The following is a 26,789-nucleotide window of genomic DNA, read 5'->3' on the forward strand; positions in this document are numbered from 1 at the left end:
TATCGGATAATATTAATTTAATGCAAAATAACAAAATTAAAATTATGTCTTAAAAAATCTAAATAGATATCTTATTTTTGTGTCTCTGCAGCGATGTTAAATCTTGGGGCTTACTATCTTTAAAACAAACCAAAAAAAAAAGTAAAGATTTTATAACCACTAAAGTAAGTTTAGTAATAAAATTTTGGAGTAGTATGCTCCTACCAATAGGTTTACGTACAAGATATTTTCTTCCTTTTTCCACTGTACACTCTCATGTCTCCCTTATATTCTAGACTGAGATGCCATCTGACACCACCTTCTTCTTTTAACAAAACCTCTCTTTGTGTGAATCTGTAACTAAACACAGCCTTAGATCTCTCTCAAACTAAGGAAACAAGAGAATTTCAATCATGCAGAATTGATTTTCTCTCTCAGCTTCTATTGAGCAACCACAAGAACCTCATTCTCTCTTCTATTAATTCAAAAGCTTTCTAAACTGGGGTATATATCAACTGAAAGCTGTTATATCAATTTACAAGTGATTTGAAAAGTGTGTTCCTTAATTACTGCTACTATGCATAATTCATATTTAGTAACATTTTCTTACTACATTTTTATTTTAGGGATGGATGAAGGCATACATTTGTATTATGTTTATTTAATTATTTTGGTTTTATATAAGCTGAAAATTTGATGTGTAGGTTACATTAGAATTCCGACTGAAACTTTTGAAGTGGAGAGAAGCTTCAAAGCTTTCGAGGTACTCTTTGGACTCTTTTCCCTTTTTATTTACTACTTGACTTTACCTGTCGTGTATAAACGCAAATTTTAAAATTATGAAACTCAAAATGAAAAACTAACATCATCACATAAATTGTTTCAAATTTTAAAAATTAAAAACATAGCCAAGTCTAATTTTTCTTAATGAATGGGAACCCAACTTGATAAACAAAATGATGTAGCATAAACGCAAAAACTCCATGCAACGGGATCTACTATTCCTCATAGACATTTTTTTTTTTTTTATAAACTTTTTAAGTTCAAAGGATTTATACTCATCACATTAATTTGAATTGAGCTTGTCCCATTCAATTTGTTGGACAATAAACTGAAACTTTTTTTTTCCATTTTGCTTTGGGAAAAGCTTTCGTTGGTCCTTTTCCTCTCTTATTCCGCTAGTAATTCGTTTGTTATCTCCAAATGTTGCTGATCATTTCCATGTAAACTCAATCACAATTTCTTTTCAATAACATGTTGTTAAGGACAAATTGTAAAAGAATATCAAAGTATTGTAATAATATAATTTTTTTATTGTCATACTGTTATACAAGTAAATAAGTAAATAATAAAATATAAGTAAAATTATGTTGTTTGTCGATTGGACTTTCTTCGAGATAGATTGTTCTGATTAAAGTTATTTAGCATAAAGATGCATTTTAATTGGAATTAAAATCAAAGAATTATAGTACATGTTTTTAACTCTGATATAATAACTCATTTTATCATAATTGAATAATTAGGCTATTTATTTTACTTTTGGCAAAAGGATAAAAAAAATAGTATCTCGATTCAAACATTTAATCTTTTAATAAACCCAAAGATCTTTTCTTAATCATCCATTTCAATTTTAGTTTGCAAGTAAATAACTTCCTTTTCTTAATCCCCGGAAGTAACTTCTGTAACATAACTTTTTATTTTTCTAGAGGTAGATAGAATTGTGACAATTGATTAAAAAAAAAAAAACCTCTCAAAAGTCATTTAATGTGCTTCAAACATAGTCCACCTCAAATTCGAAACTTTCAACCTTTTCTAAGAAAGATTTACGTGCTAAAAAAGAATTTCTTTACCTCTTGTTTATTAATTGAATTTTATAACATGGAAACTCATATTGCAAAACATCCATAAAACACTACAAAAAAATTTTCATACAGTAACATAAATTCTATAGTGATATAATACTTTTTATTAAAATATATTTTTACCTACATTAAAAATATAATAAATGTTGGTATATTATTAAAAAAATATAGGTATATATATGTAACTATAATAAAATTATATGTTATTGAATCTCATTTAAAATTAACATTAAAATTGTGTATAACTATATATTAAACAAATTTCTACTTATATATATATATATATCATATGTAGTGACACTTTTTGTATGTCACTATATGTAATATTTTTTTAATGAAATTAATAACATACATATTCACAAAAACATAAAAAAATTTGGAGGATGAAGAAGAAAAAAAAAATATTGACCTGTGTCTTCATCTACCTTCCAAGTTGAAGAAGATAAAAAAAAAAAAAAATTGACTAGAGAAAATCCAATCAACTTTCATTTTTAAATAGAAAATTATTTAGGAAGTGTTAACATGGTCATACCCCAATGTTGATCATCCTACTACAACATTTACAACTACAATATAACATGAAAAATGAAGTCTAAGTAAACATCTCCAAAATTTATATTTTGATACAATAAAGTCTTAATTTATGAGAGATAAAAAAAATCATAGAAACGGCCAATAAGGTATCAGTAAAGCACATTTTGAGTGCACATTTTTTTCATATTACAATAGTATTTATATTCAAAACTATTATTATTAGTTTTAATTAATAATTTTAACACTTTATATAAATATTTATTTATTAACTATTAATATTACGTTATAATTTTTTATGGAGAATTTTTTTATCAATCTTTTATGGGGATTATATATATATATATATATATATATATATATATATTCAATTATTAATAATTTTATTATTTTTTATATAAATATTTTTTAATATTACCTTATTTATGGGAAATATATATTCATTGTTTACGTGAATTTTTTTTAAAAAATATTTACATTAATATTGATAAAGTTTTATTTGAAAATTTTATGTGAAATATATTAAGAAATAATTTAAATATGATGCCTGAAAATAATTAACATAAATATTTTACGTGAATTTTTAATACATTAAAGTGAATTTTCAGTACAATAATTAATATTTTTTTACGTGAAACATTAAGAATTAATATAAATATTATACATAAATTTTTAATATATTAATGTTAAATTTTAATGTAATAATTACTATCTTTTGTATTAATATATTTTTATGAAAAGAATTTCACATTTAATTTAAAGCTGCAATTAATATTTTTTTATTAAAAGTATTAATGTTAATTAAATTTTATATCAAAAATTAAAATTAATAAAAACATTTTACATTAATTTTTAAGATATTAATGAATAAATTTTATAATTAATATTTTTATTTGAATTTTAAATTGAGTAATCATTAGTAATAAATTACATTAAAAAATATTAAAGAAGGAAAAATATTTACGAATTATCTATCCAATTTTTTACACATGAATCTTACATCACGTTTTATCGTTACTTAGCCAATTATAATAATTTTATTTTTAATAAATTTTAAATTAAGTAGTTTTAATAATTAGTAAATTTGTATAATTCATAATTAGTAATGAAAGTACCATTCATTAATATTTAATTATATTAAAAATATTAAATACATTTTTTTTTATCTTATTATTTATTTATTTATTTTAGCATAAAATATTTATTTATATGTTTTAACAAGAAGTTTTTGGAGAGAAACAAATGTGACAAAAAGTGTGTACTTTACATATTTAAAAATGATATCAAATAAAGTAAATATATTAATTTATTATATAAATTTACAATAATTTACATATTAAAAAATAGTAAATATAGTATTTTGTAATATAAATCCGTATATAAAATTTCATATTTACATATAAAATTTAACAAATATAAAATCAAATATATATACATTAAATATATATAAACATAATTTTCTTATTTACATTATAAAATGTTTATAAAAATAATAAAATACTTTTATTTCTTATAATTTCGTTACTCGATCTTTCATTCTTATAAAATACATTACAAGAAAATTGCCATATAGTGACGCACACCTTATAGTTACACCATACATATCACTAAAATTTACTTTTACCTACACAATAACTACAATATATGTTGATATATTATTAAAAAGTATGAGTATAGGCTATAGTGACACACAAAATATATATGTTGTTAAATCTCATTCAAAATCAACACTAAAATTGTGTGTAACTATATGTCAAATAGACATATACCTACATATATTGTACCTATAATGACACTTTTTGTATGTCACTATATGTAACATTTTTTGTATCAAATAAATGTGGAGTAAATTCATTGAGATGTCAAATTCGAGGGGTGTTACAAACACATATATACCCATATAAAGATTTATGAGTATCCACATTTGCTGCATAGTTTGCATAAACATACCCTACAACAATATCTTCTTTATCTCAAAGTGTCTTTTATACCTTGAACCAAATTTTAGAGAACCATTCAAATACCTTAGCACCCATTTCAAAGCCTCCTAATGAGCTTGAACCGAATTTACCATAAAATGACTCATAATGCTAATAACATAAGCCAAATCATGCATGCTACAAACCATACCATACATGATACTCCTTACTCCACTTGCACATGCAACATAACACATTTTCCTCTTTTCCTCTTCAGGAGCTAGTGAGATATAGAGCTTTGTGTGATCACCTAAAAGAGTGCTAACTTATTTATATTGGTGCATCCTAAACCTCTTCCATACCTTTTGCTTGTACATGTGTTAGGATAAAAATAACACTCCCTTTGACGTTTCTCACAATATCCATCCCAAGTATCATCTTATCAGCATCAAGATTTTTCATCTAAAACTTAGAATTTAACTTTTCTTAGAGTATACCAATCTCATCATTGCTAGAGATTGCTACTAGAATATTATCCACATATAAAAACAAGAAAAGAAAAAATATTTCTCCATTTTTTAATATGTAAATATAGCTATCATAGCTATTCCTCAAAAGACTCATTTAACAAAAAATCATTAAACTTCTTGTACCACAAATGTAGACTCTGTTCTAAGCCATAAAGTAATTTTCTCAATAGGCGGACCTTAGACTTATCATCTGCAACCCCCTTTGGTTGCTACATGTGGATAGTCACCTCAAGGTCCCCATGAAGAAATGATGTTTTGATATCTAATTGTTTCAACTCCAAATCATATTAATTCACAATTTCCATCACAATCTTTATAGAATAGTGTTTTACCATAGGTGAAAATATTTCATTATAATCAATCCCTTCCACTTGGGTAAACCTCTTTGCCAAAAGTCTTGCCTTGTATCTTGCATTCTCAACACTCATAATACCTTCTCTTTTCTTGAAGATCCACTTGCATCCAACTACCTTCTTATTCTTAGGCAAATCTTCAAGCTTCCAAGTCTATTTTTTATCCAATGACTTTATTTCTTCATTTACACTTTGCAACCAATTATGTATTTCCATACTTTGAATAGCCTCTTCAAAACTCATTAGTTTTTAGTCTTGTATCTTTGTAGTCATAGTAAGAGAACAACAGATAAGGTCAACATACCCAAATCTCTTAGAAGGTACAATATTCCTCCTAGTCCTATCTCTTGTTAGCTGATATTCTAAACCAACAAATGATACATGGACTACTGGTACATCATCTGTTGGTATAAAACTATTTCTAGAATCACCAGTAGGAAACTCCACCTCAAACTCCTTAACTATTTCTGAGTTGCTTTCTTCTAGCTTTTACACATCATCCCTATTTTGGTTTCATCAAATGTGACATCATTGCTTATAAAACATCTTGACTCTCCAAGATCTAACTTCCACAACTTGTAACCTTTCACACCCTCTGGATAACCAATGAAGATACACTTCACAACTCGAGCTTCAAGTTTGTCTTTATTGAATTGAGGAAAAGTTGGATCACCAAAAACCTTTAGATTTGAATAGTCGATTGACTTACCACTCTACACTTCCATAGATGTCTTGAAGTTGAAAGTTGAAGATGAACATATGTATATCAAATACATTGTAGTATTTGTAGCTTCACTCTGTAAATGTTTAGGCAAACCTATACCCAATAACATACACCTCACACGTCATTCTAAAATGGTCATATTGATCCTCTTAGCTAGGCCATTGTGTTGAGGATTATGAACTACAATCTTATACCTTTTAATTCCCTGTTTTCTACAAAACTCATTAAACTGTTATGAAATAACTCCAGACTATTATAATTAGTTCCTATTTGATTTTCTTCAAAAGTGTACCATTGTTTAAATTTTTTAAATGTTTCAGATTTATTTTTCAATATATGAATCCACACTTTTCTAGGAAAATCATCAATCATATTATGGTTAGAAAATAGGAATCCATTGTGTAAGTCTTTGCCCTTGAAGTACCCCCAAGATTCGAGTGAACATAATCAAAGGGTCTAGAAACATGCATATCACTCTCAAACTTAACCTTGTAAACTTTTCTTAATATGTGATGCTCACAAAAATCTAGTTTATCCAAATATCACCATTCAACCAATTTTCTTTTCCTATAGTTCCACTAAACCTTTCTTGCTAATATGCCCAAGTCTTAAATGCCATAATTTTGTTTAATCATACATAGTTTGACTTGCTACAAATGCATAAGTAATAACAATATAACCATTAAGAGGGTACAAGCCATTTCTTTTAGTTCCCTTAGCAACTATTAAGGCACCATTAGAGATCTTCATCATACCATGTTCAATTTTAGTATAATAACCCAAACCATCAAACATGCTTATTGACATAAGGTTTCTCTTAAGCTTAGGGACACACCTCACATCTTGTTATATAATCTCACAATTATCAAACATTCTCAAATGGATAATATTGATACTAGCACCTTGTAAGCTTTGTTGTTGCTAAGAAGCACCACTCTATTTTCTTTGAGTTCCAAGGTCACAAAGAATCATAGGACAGATATGGTAAGTACATCCAAAATCCATAACCCAATTCATTTGTGTTTCTAATGTTGATGCCACCAACACCCCTACACCCTCATAACCATTTGAAACAACAACGACATCCAAAGAATCCATAGAGCTTTTGGATTCCTTGCCTTCTTTCTTAGGACAAGTTTTCTTATAATGACCAATGTTATAACATATGGGCTTAAACTTGGTGTTTCTCTTCTATTTTGATATAAACTTCTTTCCCTTTGGTTTTTTTTTATCACTTTTTTCCTTAGAGATGTTCAAGCCTTCACCATTATCCTTTGTCTTCAACTCTTGTATCTTTTGAAGCTCCTTAGTCCGAATTTGATGGAGCCTTGATGAGCTTAAACTCCATTGATGATCCAAAACACTTCTTCTAGTTCTTGCTCGATGATTCTTCAAGGAATTGAATTCGGCCAAGAAGGAATGCAATGAAGGACAAGTTGAACCAAGCTTCTCAAGTAGAAAAAGCTTGTGCCTAGAACTACAAAGAGGAAAGCTCAAGGCGAGGTGGAAAAGCTATTCTCCTTGGTGAAGATGAAATTCTCATTCAATATACCAATCTGATTCAAATTATACAGCTAGGTTAGATTTATATGCTAAGATGGAGTGCTAAGGAAGCTAAGCTAACCTAAGGTTTAAATTAAACCATGGTATGGTTAATTTAAACCTTAGGCGCCAAATTTGAATTTGAAAATTCAAATTTGGTGCCAACTTCCCTAAGAATTTGGAACTCCATGTGCTAGTTACATTTGAATGTGATTTAGTTCTCATTTAAGAGTGAATTTTGGTCACACCATGTGAGTGACGCACATTGGTCCAAGTTCACCCTAAATGTAAGGCCAAATCACATAAAAATATAAATGCACATGTAATTACCTTAGTCTATGCATCTAAAGTTTGGAAATACATGGACTAAGAGAAATCTTACACTACATAGCCCAAAATACAAGGTATAAACATATTTACAAGCCCTCTTGGCTAAACCTTAATCTAACCCTAATCTACATGGGCTTTTAATGTGCAGCCCAACTGAAGAGCCCTATATGCTTTCTTGAGAATTGGCCCATTCCTCCTCCAACCTCTTGACCATAGCCCTAGTAACTAGGCCGTTGGCTCGTGGGGCTCCATCAGAATTGAGGTTTGAACCTCATCCAAGGTAATGGATTGATTGTTTCCATAAAAAATAACATCCTTGAAATGCTCAAAGGATTTTGGTAAAGAGTTGTGTATGAGCAAAAAATTATCCTTGTCTTCAAACTTCACTTTAATGTTTCCAAGTCATTAAGAATCTTGTTAAAATCTCCAAGTTGTTCTTGAATTGATCTTGCTTCTATCATCTTGAAAGAATAAAATTATTGTTTCAAACATAATCGATTAGTCAAAGTGTAAGATGTGATAAATCTCACCACAATTTTTGTGTGAGGCAATCAATATGATTTAAAGAAAAATATTACAATGTAAAACAGGAAATTACATCATAATAATGAGAGAATAAATGGTAGGATATTAGTCCTGATAACTAGCTCTTAACACCCCCCGTCAAGCTAAGCATTGGATTGAGACCAACACGAAGCTTGGATCGAAACAATTCAAACAACGGGCGAGACAACGCCTTTGTAAAAATATTAGCAAGTTGTAGAGAAGTAGGAACATGGCGAACAATCAAGCGACCAGAGGCAACTAACTCACGGATGAAGTGACAATCCAAATCAATATGCTTAGCATGCTTATGAGCAATAGGATTCTGAGCCATAAACAATGCACTTTGATTATCACTGAGAAGGAGAGGAGTCGCAGACAACCCAACACGAAGTTCACGAAGGAGATTGAGCAACCAAACAAGTTCAGAAGCTGTGTTGGCCATGGCCCGGTACTCAGATTCACAACTAGAGCGAGCAACAGTAGGTTATTTCTTGGCACTCCAAGACAAAAGATTGTCACCAAGAAAGATAGCATAGCCATAGGTAGACCGACGAGTGTCCATGCAGTGAGCCCAATCAGCACCACTATAACCAAGAACCGCGGGAGAAGGTGAGCTGCGAAACGTAAGTCCAAAATGTTGTGTACCACAAACATAACGGAGAATACGTTTGACAGCTTGAAAATGATCAATAGTAGGAGCCTGGAGAAATTGGCTTACCGTGTTGTCGGCATATGATAAATCAGGGCGAGTAATGGTTAAGTATTGTAAGGCCCCAACCAAAGAGCGGTACTGAGTTGGATCAGAGTAAGCCACTCCATCACTGACAAGATGAAAACCGGCAGCCAATGGGGTCGAGACAGGTTTGGCCTCAAGCATCATAGCTCGGGAAAGCAGATCATGAGCATATTTGGCTTGTCCCAAGAACAAACCATCGGTAGTATAAGTGATCTCAAGACCAAGGAAGTAGCCAAGCTTTCCTAGATATTTAATTGCAAACTCAGCATTAAGACGAGCAATAAATTGAGTGAGAAAGGGGGGATCACTTCCAGTAAGAATAATATCATCCACATAAACCAAGAGGTAGAGAGTGATGCGCCCGCGATAGAAGAAGAACAAGGATGGATCAGCCCTGCTGCAAATAAAACCAGAGTGCATCAGAAAAGAGCTCAAACGTTGAAACTAAGCACGGGGCGCCTGTTTGAGCCCATAGAGAGCCTTGTTCAACTGGCAGACATGAGTCGGAAAACGAGGATCAACAAAGCCAGGAGGTTGTTCCATATAGACAGTTTCAGTGAGGTGGCCATGAAGAAAAGCATTTTTTACATCCAACTGATGAAGTGGCCAGCCATTAAGCACGGCAAGTGATAAAATAAGACGAATAGTAGTAGCCTTGACAACCGGACTGAAAGTGAGTGAGTAATCAAAACCTGGAATTTGCGTGAAACCTTGAGCCACCAAGCGCGCTTTTAAGCGCTCAATAGTGCCGTCACTTTTGTGTTTGGTATGAAAAACCCATTTACTACCAACAATATTAGGAGCAGATGGACAAGGGACTAAGGTCCAAGTATGATTGTTACGAAGAGCAGAGAGCTCATCCTCCATTACTGCCAACCATTGAGGATGCTTCATGGCGGATTTAAAACCCTTGGGATCAGCAGCAACATGCAAAGCAGTGAGAAGAGCAGTAGGCTGGTGATGAGCGAGGGCATAACGCGGATTAGGCCGAAAAATGCCATTCTGTGATCTAGTCTGCATACGAACAGCAACCGGGGCTGGTTGAATAGAAGCATCAGAAGAAGCAGGCAACACTATAGGAGAGGTCGATGCTGGGGATGGAGTTCGTGGAGGAGAGACAGGTTCCGATGAAGCAGGTGCAATAGGTGGAGCAGGATGGGGAGCCAGAGCAGCATCCAAGGAAACACATGATGGACAAGACAAGGTAGTAACTGGTGGTGGTCTCGTCGGAAGACTAGAGGAAGCAGACATCGAAGAAGACTTGAAGCCTGTGATTGGTTCATAAAATGAAGAAACCATAAGATCAATGCTAGAAGAAGGAGAACCTGTAAAAGGGAAGCAAGTTTCATCAAATTGAGCATGGCGAGACACATAAATCCTGGAAGTGGTCAGATCTAAGCATTTGAATCCTTTGTGATGACTACTATAACCCAAAAATATGCAAGGAGAACTCCGAGGACTAAATTTATTTTTCATGTATGGGCGCAAGCATGGAAACACACGACAACCAAAAGGATGAAAATTAGCATATGTAGGCGCAACTTGAAATAGAAGTGTGAATGGAATCTGGCCGGATAGCACCTGAGAGGGAACACGATTAATAATATATACCGTAGAACTAAAAGCATAAACCCAATAACGAGTAGGAACATGTGACTGATACAACATTGCAAGACCAATCTCAAGAACATGTCTATGTTTCCGTTCAACCCGACCATTCTGTGCTTGAGTATGGGGGCATGAGAACCGATGAAGCACACCAGAAGAAGCAAATAAATCCTGTACTTTGTTATTTGTGAACTCGGTGCCATTGTCACTTTGGAAAACTTTAATAAATCGAGAAAATTGGTTTTCCACAAAGACTTTGAACCGAACAAGCACATCATAAAAATCTGATTTATGTCGTAATGGATAAAACCAGGTAAAGCGAGAGAAATCATCCACAAAAATAACAAAGTAAGAATATCCAGCAACAGAAGCAACTGGAGAGGGTCCCCATAAATCACAATGAATAAGATCAAGAACGGCAGAAGCCCTTTTATTATTGTCATAAAAAACCAAACGTTTACTCTTAGCCATCTGACAAGTAGTGCAACAGATTGGCTTAGGCAAAATAGATGAAACATTTAAATAACCTTGCTGATTTAACTTATTAATAACATCAAAATTAACATGTCCCAAACGAGAGTGCCAAAGTTCAAAAGAGGCACGAGGCAGTGAAGAACTAGTAGTAAGCAACGCTTGTGGTCCTTGATCCATCACATAGAGTCCTTGATCACATCGTCCCCTTGCTAGAACTCTGCCTGTCTTTCGATTCTGAATAACAAAGGAGTCATCCACAAAAATAGCTTTAGCATGATTATCACGAGTCAGTTTGCTAACAGATACAAGATTTTTAGTTAGATTAGGCACAACCAAAACATCTGACAAAGGAACAGTATGTGATAAAGAACGAGAACCAACATGAGTAATATTTAAAGAGGTCCCATTACCCACAAAAACACGATCAGTACCATTATAATTTTGGGAATGAGTCAACTGAGATAAAGAAGGTGTCATGTGAGATGTGGCACCGGTGTCCATATACCAATCTGACTGGTTTGAGGTGTCCACCGAGCAACTGGCAGCAAATGCCTGAGCCAAATTAGCAGACTCAGAAGCCCGGTCCCAGCGAACAGGACATTTGTTAGCATAATGACCCTGTTCACGACAAATTTGACATCGAGGGACATAAGAGTTGCGACGACCAGAGTTGTTACGACGTTGACGAGAACCACCATTAGAATTGCCACGGTTACCACCATTAGAACCATCATGGGAATGTCCACGGTTACCACTGCGAGACGAATGATTGCCAGATGAGCGAGGTTGATTTTCGCATAGAAGGCAGCTGGCTGAGAGGGCGTTGGTTCCTCAAGAGATGCCTGAAAAATAGCATGGCTTTCGACCTTACAAAGAATATCAGTAAATCGAGGCAAAGGTACCTGATCAAGCTGACCCATGGAAAAATTTGCATAGGAGGGACCAAGACCACGAAGGAACCAGTGTACTTTGTCATCATTAGCAATAGGAGCACCAATAGCAGCTAACTGATCATAAATAGTGCGAAATTTCTTTCCATATTCTGTCACAGAGATGGAACCACGACGCATGATTTGAAGCTCGTCACGGAGGCGCAGTTCACGAGCCTTGCTGCGTGAAGCATAGGCAGTATGCAAAGCATTCCAAATATCCCGAGCAATGTCAGCACCGAGTGTCTTAGAGAGGGCCTCCTCGGTCAAGGAAGAAAGTAGGAGATTGGTGACATTTCGATCTTGAGCTTGCCATTGAGCGAATCGAGGATTTGGAATAGAATCAAGGATTGGCGATGGTGGTTCAACAGAACCATCAACAATGTGAAACAAATTCTGATTTTGAAGAAGAGAAGTAACCTGTTTACGCCAGAGAAGAAAATTCTCAGAGTTAAGCCGAATGGTGATCATGTGAACCAAGGTAGCAAACGGTAGAGATAGAGGAGTGGTATCATCAGCCATGAGAGAGGACCGCAAACAGAATTGGACGATCGCACGGTTGGGGGAGAATGTGCGACCGTGGTGGCAGATGACGGCACAAGGGTTTGGAGGCTAGGGTTTGGAACCGTAACCTGATACCATGTAAGATGTGATAAATCTCACCACAATTTTTGTGTGAGGCAATCAATATGATTTAAAGAAAAATATTACAATGTAAAACAGGAAATTACATCATAATAATGAGAGAATAAATGGTAGGATATTAGTCCTGATAACTAGCTCTTAACACAAAGACTTTGTCATGCATATATAAAGATTCTAGTTTGATCCACATGGAAACATGTCTTTTCTCTTGCAACCTTCCTCGAAATTTTAACACTTCTTATTTTATGAATCATCTCACTCTTCTCTTTTTGTGATAAAGATTCAAACATTTTTGCCTCACCCTTCAAAGCTTCTACAACTTCGTACTACACCAAGACAACTTCCATTTTTATCTTCCATAACCCACAATCATTATTCCCTAAAAACATTTTGATATCATACTTGGTTGTTCCCATGATTCAATCTTTTCTTTTCTTTCTCTCTTCCTGTTGATGGCACCACTTATTGGCTCTGAAACAGGAAAGAAAGAAAACAAGAATAAACAAGAATAAACCCTTTGCGAGGATAAACCAATATCGTAGAAAATGGGAATACCCAACAAGAATGTAAAATGTAAATGTAGAAAAAATGCAACAACAAAATGAAAAAAATTGATAGAAGAGAAAACAACATATTTACATGGTTTAACCAATTTGGCTTACATCCACAAAAGATAGCAGATTCCATTACCTGAAAACAAGATCAAGTTTTTATAACAAAAAAACTTATTGCTTTTGTAAAAAAAACCCCTTAATCTCCTCAGTAGGTTGTCCTTTCCTCTTTATGTATGTCCTTCATAACTCTTGCACATACGTTCTCACTTTTTAGTGTTCACACTTTGCACTTCGCTCTCATACCTTAGAAATGATTCCCAAACACACAAACACATGCATACACACACACGCACACAACATATATATATATATATATATATATATATATATATATATATATATATATATATATCTACACACACACACGGATCGAAGACACTAAGACTAAATCTTATAAGACAAGATAGACTAAACCCATTAGATTAATGAGGATAGACTATGTATATTCTTAATCGATCAGATGAAATGGAGACACACTACTATATAAGATTGTATAGATGAGATCATACAGAACATACAAAAGATACATTAGATTTTGAGTCATAATCAACACATGTTCATTAAGCAAACCTCTATTTTAATTTTCATTAACCTCACTTCACACTTACTTTATTTTAAGTTGTCAAAACATTTAATTTATCAGTTTACTTATTTTTAAGTTTTAATCATGGTAGATAAACTTACTCCGAACACCCATATATAAGCTATATCTAAGCCCTATGGAAAAAAAACCTCTAAACAATTTGAAACATGAAAAGAAAAAAGATACATGATTATAAGTTAAAACTAATTTGTGATCTTCTCTTCATCTCTTTTCATTCATTAGGGCCAACGTTCTCCCCCTTTATTGTTTTGATCACGTTAAACACTTTTTCTTTGTTTGAATTTAATGTTAAATTTGAATCTTCTTGCTTAAACAATTTGTTTTAAATTACTCCTTAAAATGGTTAGTAATCTCCAAACAAAACAAAGTTTCTTGGTATAGTAAACATAGAAACATACATATTAAGATTAAATTTTAGATTAAAAAATTCCCCCTGAAACCAAGCATTAGTTTCAATTTTACTCTTAGTATATCATTCCCCATTTTTGTCATATTAAGGTAAAAACACAACACCAAAGGCAAACTCATAGGCAAAATCAGAGAAGTAAACTCAAAATTCATTAATAAAAGTGGAAAATACATAAGCAACATAGATTTTTTTTTTTAAAAAAAAACTTAATAAAATAAAAAAAGAGAAATGCTAAATTACTAAGAAAAACTAGACTAATGGTGATCTAGATCTCCCTCTCATCTTTACATTCTTCTTTTTCATCATCATCGCTAACAACAAAATTGGTTTGTGAAGCAGTAGCTATGTCCACATCTAGCCTTGTGATGGCTAGCCTTGTCTCAATAAAATTCAAGCTCTTCTTCACTTCAACGAAGTTGAAGTTGACCTCTAGTCTATGTTCATAATGAAGATTGAGAAGTGTCGATCATTTTCTCCATCATTGCATCCTCAAAAGATGGTGAAGGATTTTCATTCATTGGTTGTTCTTCACTTTCAGCTTCTTTAGCACCAACCTCATCTTGCGGTACCCAAGCTCCATCAACATTTCTCACAATATTCAACTTATGAAGGATATCCTCCCCGAGCTCACAATTTGGCTTGGTGTAGTCATAGGCTTCAACATCAACGTTAACCGCAAAATCATCCATTTAAACTAGTACAGGGTATGGAAAATTAGCATCAACCTTTTTCTTAACACTTAACAAGTCCTCTATTACAACATATTTCTAATCAACCCAAGTCCCTCTTTTCAAGGCATAATAAAACCTCAAGTCGTCTTCCTTCAACTGAGTATTAAAGTTACCACCTTTAGGTGCAAACACTCGTGTGATCTCAAAAACCTATCTACCATAGTGAAATATCCTACCATGAAAATCTTTCAATCATCCTTCTATCCTCAAGGCACCTTGGTCAGTCCCTATCTTAGAAAAACCAAGGAGATTTGTAGCAATTGTTCGAACAAAATGAGGCGCCAAACCAGCAAACTCCCCACAAACAATATGGACAATGAACATTTTTACCCCCTTTACCATATAGGTAGCTTGATTATGTTCTATCTTTATTCAAGTGTTGAATATACCATGATTAAATTATGATAAAACTTTCCACTCAGTTCCACAAGAGTCTTCAGCCCTTGATTCTCCACTCCAAAAGTGATGAGAAATATTCAAGTCACTCACTAGCTAGTCACTCTAGACTCAGGTGTCATGGATTAATAAATTTCTAGCTAAAAAATCCTTATAGGACTGAATATCAATAGCAGTAGAGAACCATCTACCTAAGAGGCCTAAATTCTCATTATGTTTGCTTAATGATGACCTAACCTTCTCCTCTGCTTGGAGCATGGAAAGGAGCCTTCCCGTTGCAATGCGTTTCACCCTTCCTCCATATGGGTTTTATGAAGAAGACGTAGTGGGAGTAGGAACAAGTATATGGATTAAGATTAATAATTAATTTTTTTACTTTAACGTTTATTACTGGATCTGGATTTTTTTTTAATATAACTATACAAATAATTTGGTGGACCAAATTATATTAAACTTGATCGCTTTAAATAAATTCGAGTTTCGTAAATGAGAAAACTGTGATTGAAATGATAGATCCCATTAAAGGTGACAAACCCTATAAGGAATATTTGTCATCAACAAAATAGATAAATCCTCCATATCAACATGGTTGAAAAATATATAAGTAATATATATTTTTTGAATTTTATTTTATTTATAATCTATAAAAAGCATACAATTCCCAACTTTAATATGGATCAATTTTTTTTTAAATAAATCAAATATAAAAATTAGAGTTAAAAAAAACTATAAAAAAATGCTATGTTTTAAAAAAAATGTGAAAACATTATGTTTGCGTTGGCTTCAAAATGAGTGAATGTGAAACATACAACATTGTGTCAACGTGCGGCAAAAATTATATCTGATTTCATACTAAGTGTCTCCTTTTTGATTAAGACATTTTGTGACTTTACACAAATTTAGCTAATAAATATAGCTCATTTACCGGTTTAGTTTGAATTTAAAGTAAAATAATGTCTGAAGTAATTAATTTTGATTAATTTGATTTTAATTATATTGATCAATTTTTTTTCCAGCAAACTAATCCAATCAACCATTAGCTAGTTCAATTCGGATAATTAGATTTTCTAGAAAAAAATGAAGATTTTTATTTTTTAAACATATAAAATGCATTATTTCGTGTCAAAATATAAATATAATTTTGTTATATATTAAAAAAGTATAAATAACATATTCAAATGTAAATAAAAGAGTAATGTAAGAAATTGAAATAAATATTTACAAACAACAGAAACAAACATTCATAAACAAATATTAGTGTAAGTTTCCGTGACTCTAAGTATCTGACAAAAACCAAAAAATCTAACTTATATATAAACCAAATTCTTCATCATAAATCAAATTAGTCAACCTAAACCAAATTGTTCAAGAAAAATCAAATTATCCAAAATAAAGCAAATGAATCATAAAAATTACGGTGTTCAAAATATAAAATTAAAGTAGTTAAATATTTAAAATTAAAGTAATTCAATATTTGAAATTAAGATAACCTATTCAAAGTAGTCCAATATAAATTAAATTATCTAATTTACAATTATTATCTAAAAATATCTTCTTGCATTCTTTTCTTGGCCTGAATGTCAACTTAGCTACAAATAGTATTAAGTGAAACTAAATGTCAGAATTTTGATGGATATGTTTGGTTTGGTTATTGGATTAATAGATTTACAAAGTGCACATCCGTTATCGATCGGAATCAATAAAGATTGGACTTTTTTAGTTGGGATCATTTTCAATCCAATCAAGTAAAATTCGAATTAATTTAATTGGTTTAGGTTGTATTATTCAAAATTATTAGATCATTCAAATTGATGAACACTAATTAAATTATAAAAATATTATATATTAATTTATTTAATATGTTCGTATAAATTTATTTAACATATAATTTTACATAATTTTAATATTAATTTTAAATAAAATTAAATTAATAATATATATTGTATATCATTATAATATATATATATATATTTATATTTTTTTTAACAATATAACAACATATATTATATTTATAATATATATAAAAATAGTTTTTAATAATATGACGCTCTCTCTCTCTATGAGACGCTCTCTCTCTCTATGAGACGTTAGTTGACGCACGCCGTCCGCATCACGAACTCGTTGTTACGTTGCTCTTCAACTATGGAACCACTCAACCTCAATGCCATGGTGATCGAGGATGACGAAGACCTCATCATAACCGAAGACATGTACACCATCATTGGACCTGAGACAAATCTGACTTTATGCTTGATAGGAAGGTTCCTCACCGAACGCCAGATACATACTCAGATGATGAAGGAACGCATGGCAGAAGTTTGGCACCCACGTAAAGGGGTTTCTATACGTGAAATAGACTCTGGTCTCTTTCTCTTCCAATTTTACCACCCACTGGGCTTGCAACGCATATTAAAGGGAGGCCCTTGGTCGTTTGATCGTCATCTACTCATACTGGGCATCATCAAAGACGGAGAAGTTCCAAATCAAATACCGCTTTACACTGTACCTTTTTGGGTGCAAATTCATCAACTTCCACCCGGATTCAACTCCTCCTCTGTGGGTCAAAACATAGCTAATCACATCGGTGAATTTTTGGAGTTTGACTCACGAAACACAACTACGTTTTGGAGGTCATATATGCGTGTACGAGTTCTCATTGATGTCAGAAAGCCTTTAAAGAAATCAAAACGTATAAAAAAACCGGGAGGCGAGGCTACGGTGGTCTTATTCAAATATGAGAAATTAGGCCCCTTTTGTTTTGTATGTGGTCTATTGGGCCATATGGAGGATAGTTGTGAATTCCTGTTCAACGCATCTGAAGACGATGGACAACGGGGCTGGGGACCGGAGCTCCGGGCTGACCCTCGCACAGCCACTCCTAGATCGCGTTGGTTACGTGATGAGGATTCTGGTTTTAATTCTCCACAAAATCTGGGATATAGCCGATATTATGGGATTGGCCAATCTGTTACTTTCAACGCCCAAAGCGGTAATCATATCTATCCCGATAATCATGACAACAAAAAAAGAAATGATTTAATGACAGAAATTTTTAAGAATCCAGCTATTATGACTGCCAGGGCCCACACCTCCAATGCTACCAGTAATTCCCATGTGCAACAAAACACGACTGCTGATATCGCCAAGGAGCCCATCAATTTAACCCATGCAAACCAAAATTCTGTTGCGGCTAACGATGACCTTACTATACTCGATAGAAAACGTCGCTACCATGACGACGCTACAACCACAGATGAACACACTACTACATCCATCATGGACACCGAAGATGCTGATCATTTTTTATGGGCAGGCCCTGGAAACCAGGCCTGCCAGGGCTCATGAGTTTCATAAGTTGGAACTGCCGGGGCTTAGGCAACCCGTGTGCAGTTCCTACCCTTAAAGATCTTGTTCGGACATGCCACCCGGACGTGATCTTCCTTTGTGAAACGAAAGTATATGCACGACGTCTAGAAGACATACGTGTGGCTCTCAACTTTGACTCTTCTTTTGCTGTAGATAGCTCCGGACGCAGTGGTGGCCTCGCGCTTCTCTGGAAGCAACCATATTCTTGTCACTTAATTAATTACTCTCCCCACTTCATCAACGTTTCTGTCACTCATCCTAAGAAGCCAACATGGCGACTCACAGGTTTCTATGGTCATCCAGAAAGAAACCGTAGGAAGGATTCTTGGGACCTATTGCGTTACCTTGCGCAAGACAATTCACTCCCATGGTGTGTCATTGGAGACTTTAATGACCTCTTATCTAACCAAGATAAAAGGGGTTTGATAGAGCACCCAACATGGTTACTTCGGGGGTTTCGTGAAGCTGTGATGGACTCTGAACTAGTGGATATACCTCTTGAAGGCTACAATTTTACGTGGATCAAGAGTCGTGGTTCACCAACACAAGTGGAGGAACGGTTGGATAGAGCTATGGCCACTCAAAGCTGGCTTGATCAATTCCCACACAGTAGACTTATAAACGCAGTGGCTGCCAGGTCAGATCATTCTCCTATTCTCTTAAAACTATCCATGCAAATCACGTTACGTACTCGTCGGTCTTTTAGGTTTGAGAACGCATGGCTAGATGAACCTGATCTAACCCCACTGGTTGAAGCAAGTTGGCACCGCGGGCACTTCCCAGACATTCTTGACAGACTAAAATTTTGTTCCAAAGACATGGATGAATGGGGTCGCCAACTTCGCTTGAGATTTCGTGCTCCTATTGACGCTTGTCGACGCCAACTCCTGGAGTTACGTGAACAGCATGATGCCAATTCTGTGTCAGCATTTTCGAAGGCTCAAGAGCGCTTATCAACACTGCTCGCAAAGGAAGAAGCTTTCTGGAAACAAAGAGCCAAGGTGTATTGGCTTAAAGATGGAGACAAAAATACCAAATTTTTCCACGCCATGGCTAGTGAAAGAAAGAAGAAGAACTTGATCCAACGCCTCACCAAACCTGATGGCACGATAGCTATAGCCCAACAGGACCTCTGTCAGGTTGCTCAAAATTACTTTAATGACCTATTTGAAGCCCAACAAAGTGATATTGCCCAAGTCATTGATCATATCTCCCCCAAAATCACAGCAGCAGACAACGACTCTCTCCTCCAGCCCTTCTGCATCAGTGAATTCAAGACAGCCCTTTTCTCCATGCACTCTGACAAATCACCAGGACCAGATGGCCTTAATCCAGGTTTTTATAAGCGGTTTTGGGACCTCCTTGGCCCAGAAGTCTTTGCTGCCGGCACTCATTGGCTTGAACAAGGAGAGTTTCCTCCTCAACTGAACAACACGAATGTGGTGCTTATTCCTAAAACAGCAAATCCAACCTCCATGAAAGATCTTCGCCCCATATCCCTATGCAATGTGATCTACAAAATCCTATTTAAGGTTCTAGCTAACCGCATGAAGCCATTACTCAACCAATGCATCTCTCCAGAACAATCAGCCTTTGTGGAGAACCGCTCAATACTTGACAATGTTTTGGTAGCCATAGAACTCATTCACCACATGAAATGCAAGAAAAATGGCAGAACAGGGGAAGTTGCTCTCAAGATTGATATTAACAAGGCGTTTGATCGTGTAGACTAGTCCTACCTACACAGCCTGCTACTGAAGCTTGGTTTTCATCCTAAATGGGTTAGTTGGCTGAAACTATGCATGGAATCGGTCAAATTCCAAGTCCTTATGAATGGAGAGGAGGTGGGACCTATTACTCCAGGAAGGGGACTGCGCCAAGGCGATCCACTATCACCTTATCTATTCATCATATGTGCTGAAGGTCTCTCTTCATTACTACAACAAGCTGAAGCAAGAGGAGACATTCATGGTATCAAAATTTGTAGAGGTGCCCCACAACTCACTCACCTCTTATTTGCAGATGATTGTTTTCTCTTTTGTAGGGCTACTAATAGAGAATGTACCACACTTAAGAACATCCTCAACCAATACGAGAAAGCTTCTGGTCAAGCCATCAACATGCAAAAGTCAGAAATCTTTTACAGCAGTAACACAACACCTGCTGCTAAAGCATCAATCGCTACTATCTTAGGTGTTTCGGAATGCATAGGCACCGGCAAGTACTTGGGACTGCCTTCAATGATTGGTAGGAAGAAAAAGGCACTGTTTAACAACATCAAGGACCGCATATGGCAAAAAATCCAGCATTGGTCTGGTAAGCACTTATCTAAAGCAGGACGAGAAACACTCCTAAAATCAGTAGGTCAATCCATTCCATCCTATTATATGAGTGTCTTCCTCATTCCTTCATCACTAGGCGATGAGATTCAACGCATGTTAAACTCTTTCTGGTGGGGTTCAAACAGACACTCTGGGAAAGGCATCCATTGGCTTAGCTGGGAAAAATTATCCATGAGGAAAGAACACGGAGGCATGGGCTTTCGCAACCTCTATGGCTTCAACTTAGCCATGCTAGGGAAGCAAGGTTGGAAATTTTTGACCAACCAAGATGCTATAGTTACTCGTGTTTTCAAAGCTAAATACTTCCCGCGAGGGGATTTTCTGGGGGCCAATCTTGGCCACAACCCGAGTTTCACATGGCGTAGCATCCACGCTTCACAGGTAGTGGTAATGGGGGGCATGCGGTGGTGTATTGGTAATGGTCTTCGTATCAACCCATGGATTGATCCCTGGCTGCGTCAACAAGGTAAGCCCTATGTGACATCATTGCCTTCAGCAGGGTATGAGGAGATCAGGATAGCTGACCTAATTGACTTTGAAAATGGCACTTGGAAGTTTGATCTTATCAACAGGATTTTCAACCAACGTGACGTTGATGCAATCAAAGATATCCCACTCCTCCAACTTGATGAAGCAGATACACTCACGTGGAATCTCAACAGGAAAGGCTCGTACTCTGTTAAATCTGCTTATTATCTTATTATGGAGTCCCTGTTATGCAACTCTATCTCAAGGCTCCCTGGTGATTGGAAAAAGTTATGGGCTTTACCTATTCCACATAACATGAAAATCTTTCTTTGGAGACTTCTTAGAGACTGTCTTCCTTCACGCCAACGCCTTCAACAAAAGGGAGTCCCTTGTACCTCCCTTTGTCCCCACTGTGAAGCTGCACAAGAAAATAACTGGCACATTTTCTTTGGTTGTCAAGAAGCACAAACCGTATGGCAAGCAACTGGCATATGGCAACATATTAAATCCTTAATAGATGTAGGTGAAGGAATTGTCGAGGTCATCTTTTCCTTACTTGGCAGCATATCTCAAAGCCATATTGTTGAAGTCGTGGTCACGCTTAGCTGTATCTGGAGGCGTCGGAATGCTAAGGTTTGGGATCAGGGCGCCCCACCTTCAGGAGTAGCCACCTCACAAGCAAAGCAATATTTTCGAGATTGGCAAGCGGCACAAGCAAGATCGTCGACACAAAGGACCCCTCCCGTACACGATCTACAATGGAAAAAGCCCCATGCAGGGACGTTTACGTGCAATATCGACGCTGCTCTCTTCCAGGACTCATCTTACTTTGGGTATAGCATGTGCATTCGAAATGACCATGGACAGTTTCTCACAGCCAAAACTGGTTGGGCTCATGGCCTGCCACTTGTTCATGAGGCTGAAGCTACAGCTCTACTTACAGCCATCCAATGGATAGTAACTTTGAGCCTCACCCACGTTACCATTGAGTCGGATTGTAAATCTGTCCTTGATGCTCTATCTGGGACTCAATCACATCACTCAGAATATGGGTCTCTTCTTAATAAGTGTAGAGGATTGCTACACAATCATCCGAACTTATCACTAAAGTTCATTCCGAGGCAAGCCAATCGGGTCGCTCACTGTTTAGCTAGGGCGTCACGATGTTATGCTAGCTCTCACATCTTTGAATTTATTCCCTCATGTATTGCTCCAATTATTTTGAATGAAATGACATAATCTTATTTCCCTAAAAAAAAATGTTTGATGCTGATTTAACATTTTTCTTTATATCTAGAATGGTAAATTGGTAAGAATTTACTTGTTAACTTTAAGAAAATTTAGGTCCCATTCACATCTTACGCCGACAAACAAATTATATGAAAAAATGTTAATAAAATATATTCTTTTTAACACATTTAAGTTAAAATTTTTTAAAAATTATAAATTTTGAGAGATATTTAATAAAATGTGAGACTCAATAAAATTTGTAATTTTTAATAAATTTTGATCAATTATAAAAAATATATGTGCTCAAAAAAGTGCCTTAAAGTGTGTTCTTAGCATTTGTCTATACAACTTCAAATATATTCAGGTATGGTGAATAAGGAAAAAAAAAAAAAACTTGAATGGAAATCATCTGCTGTGTAATACAATATGTGAATAAATAATAATTGATTGGTTAAATAAAATGTTAAAATATCAGACAATTTGTGCAGAAATTAATAATTTCAAGCTTCAAGCAACAAGACAAGGATCGCTGTCAAATAGCAGTATATAAAAAAAATGACAGAAAATATAAATGGAAGTACATTAGGAAAACAAAAGCAACCATAGAAAATATATTGAACAAGAATCCTCTAGTGCTAGACTCATAAAGAACACCAATGTTCAAGTCATTCCAAAATAAATCCAACTAAAATCGTATATATGTCACTAGTTTGTCTTTTCTTGAGTTCATTGTGTACTAAATCTTCAGTGTCAGTTGGCCTCTTGCAGAAGGAAATGTTTTATATCATGCTAAATTTATATATGATAAGGTTGGGTGAAAATCTTGTGTCTCTTTACATTAGAAAGATAATTAAATTAACGTACAAAATTTGAAAACATAATCAGTCACTTACCTGTCTCATGTAGTGTGTTTGAACATGTGTAATTTGAACATAAAAAATACAGAAGCACAACAGAGTCTGCCTTCAAATAAATGCAGTAAAATTGATGGATTTACCTAGTTTTGTATTTTTGGACACAGAAAAAGGAAGTATACGTACCTGGAAGTAGAAGAGAAAGGCCAGCTTAAATGTCGACGAATATTTATGATATTGAAATGAATTACCCTGGAGCAGAGGAGCATTCAACTTCAAGAAACGTGATTGATGAAAGTGAAACACAAAACTCGGAACCCACCGATGATATTCAAGCACGTGATCTGTGTTTGTCAAAGAAAACAAGCGATTTAATAAAAGATCATAAACCAATACCGGATGAGTGTGTATTACAGAAGAGCCCTATGGGAAACACTGTGTTGCATGTTGCAGCTCAGTGGGGAAATGACGACTGGGTGAAGAAAATAACTAAAAATCCATTTCTCTCACACCTTTTGCATGCTGAAAATAAGAACGGTGATACACCACTACATGTTGCTGCAAGATATGGGCACGTCTCTACTCTAAGTAACTTGTTCGTTGCATGTCTCTCGAATTTACCATTTCTCTATTCTGAAAATCCCAAAAAGGCCGTTGAAGTAATCCTAGCGAGGAACAAGCAAGGAAACACGTTCTTTCACGAGGCCCTATTGAAAGATCGCAAAGATGTGATGAGTATGCTGCATTCTGAAGAAACATCGATTGAGGTTGGCTTCAAGGAATTGGTTGAGCGAGTTGCGTTGTACACAAACAATAATGATGGAAAATCAGTTCTGTACTTGGCAATTGAGAGAGGCTACAAGGAATTTGTTTGCAGTGCATTGGAGAAATTGAGATTCCAACACTATGCATTGGATGAGTTGATTCAGAACCACCAAGAGTTGGATGAAATGATTCCGCGCGCCATTCCAACAGCTAAACCACTTCTTCCATACTCGTATGAAGGTACACGTAATCACATATATATCGTTGCTAGATAACTTCAAATTTCCTCGTATTGTTTCTTGCTGCACTACGTTAATTTCCTTAATTTCAGTCATTTTGGTCGGGGCATCAAATATTTGAATGAACAACATATTCATGTTAATTAAATCAAGATAACAACAATACTTATAATTAGCCGTAAAATCCATTCTAATCTATTAACAATAAGTAAATAATTATTCAACTATTTTCTTACACGTATGATTTGATTATTAGATTCTTGATTTTCTTTAAATATTAAGTAATCCAACGTAGACACACATACATGGTGCAACAATTATATCTTGTATTTTTTCTATGGGTACAGAAAATGAGAATATTTTATAAACTTTCTCGATCTTAGTGATATAGAATATCTTGTGCACCTCACTTTAGTAGGAGACATTTTTCTATGATGCCAATTGATTCTAACCCCAAATTTTATTGTTGATTTATTTTTGTCAATGTATAAATATCATGCTCTAAAATAACTCTTATATCATCATATACGATATATAGGAGCTAGAGTAGAAAGTAGTCGGTTTAGTGTGAGAGCCAAACTTAAGCCATTCCTCGAAAAAAAAAGAGCTTAATACCATATTAAGAAGTTGAATATTTACAAAGAGGGAGCAACTCTAAGAAAACGAAAGAAAATACTCTCTCTATAAATTACACTAATTCCTTTTGAAGAGAGGGTTTATGGAAACAATTCTATAATTAGAGTTTTTTAACCATTTTTTCTTCAACAAAACACTTTTATGGATTTTTCTTTCCATTTTTTTAGTCTCTTTTCAAATTTTCATTGTGCTATTTCTAAATTAAATTTCAATATTTTCTTAAAAAAATTATAAATAGTTAAAAATAAATTCACACTGTGATATAAATTATTTATCATAAATCTTAAATATAATTTATTTGATAAAAAATATTTTTTTTTATAAATTATAATATAATAATATATATTAAAATTATTTATTTATTATTACTTTTATTAAATAAATATCTATCATGTACATTTTGTAACGACCCGCCATGATCATCACACTACGAAACAACACTACACACTACTGGAATATATATATTAAAATAGTATAATAAAATATTTACAACATAAGTTGCTAATCAAGCAACCAACAACAACCAGTTATATACAAAAAAATATGCTACTATAAGGTAGCCTACAAAAAAAATTCCATCTCCAAGCACCTCCTGTAGCTTCTAGCAGCTATCTCCTAGTCTATCCTTGCCCTGCTTCCATACAATGTATGATCATCGTAGTCTAAACCAATACATTCTATAATGAGAGTGTTTTTAACCATTTTTTCTTCAACTAGAACACTTTTATGGATTTTTCCTTCAATTTTTTTTGTCTCTTTCAATTTTTCAGAGCTATTTCTAAATTAAATTTCAATATTTTCTTAAAATAAAATTATAAATAGTTAAAAATGAATTTTTACTGTGATATAAATTATTTATCATAAATCTTAAATATAATTTATTTTGATAAAAATATTTTTTAAAATAATATAATATAATATATATTAAAATTATTTATTTATTATAACTTTTAGTTGCATAAAATAAATATCTACTATGTATATTTCACATACGAAAATACTAGTTTTTATGCATAGAAAGAGAAAAAAAAAAAGATAAAATTATTCTCATTAGACTTTAATCTACATACCAAAATTTATAAAGGCAGGGATAAAACTAGCCACACCTCTTTAGATATTTTTTGAATTTTGATATTGTGGTTTACTGAATTAAAGTTTTATCTAGATAACTTATGCTAATATTTAATTTACACTTTATATTTAAATTTAAATATAATATATATGATATAAAATACTATCATATTTTACCATGATTTTCCAATGCTGATCTTTCACTCAAAATATATATAATAAATTAATATAATAATTTGTAATCAGTATATTATCTTTTGTATATTTATAATAAATACAATAATGTGCATAAAATTTGTATTCACTATATTATCTTATATATTTATAATAATTTTTATATTTAAATTTTAAAAATA

At 33.9% G+C, this 26,789-nt stretch overlaps 2 protein-coding genes across 2 annotated transcripts; both read left to right on the top strand.

Moving 5' to 3' along the window:
• LOC145952748 (protein ACCELERATED CELL DEATH 6-like) lies at window positions 1-25,593 on the top strand. The gene is made up of 2 exons (XM_083065703.1): window positions 1-742; window positions 23,890-25,593. Exon 2 carries the CDS (start codon window positions 23,938-23,940, stop codon window positions 24,760-24,762), a length of 825 nt encoding a protein of 274 aa, XP_082921829.1. The 5' UTR covers window positions 1-742; window positions 23,890-23,937; the 3' UTR covers window positions 24,763-25,593.
• LOC114917014 (uncharacterized) lies at window positions 17,306-18,807 on the top strand. Its single transcript, XM_029274848.2, has one exon. The coding sequence runs from the start codon at window positions 17,605-17,607 to the stop codon at window positions 18,805-18,807; it is 1,203 nt and encodes a 400-aa protein (XP_029130681.2). The 5' UTR covers window positions 17,306-17,604.
• Window positions 25,594-26,789: the final 1,196 nt, after the last annotated feature.

This window comes from Cajanus cajan, chromosome 10 (assembly GCF_000230855.2).
Source record: "Cajanus cajan strain Asha chromosome 10, NIPB_CcT2T_4, whole genome shotgun sequence".
NCBI lineage: Eukaryota > Viridiplantae > Streptophyta > Magnoliopsida > Fabales > Fabaceae > Cajanus > Cajanus cajan.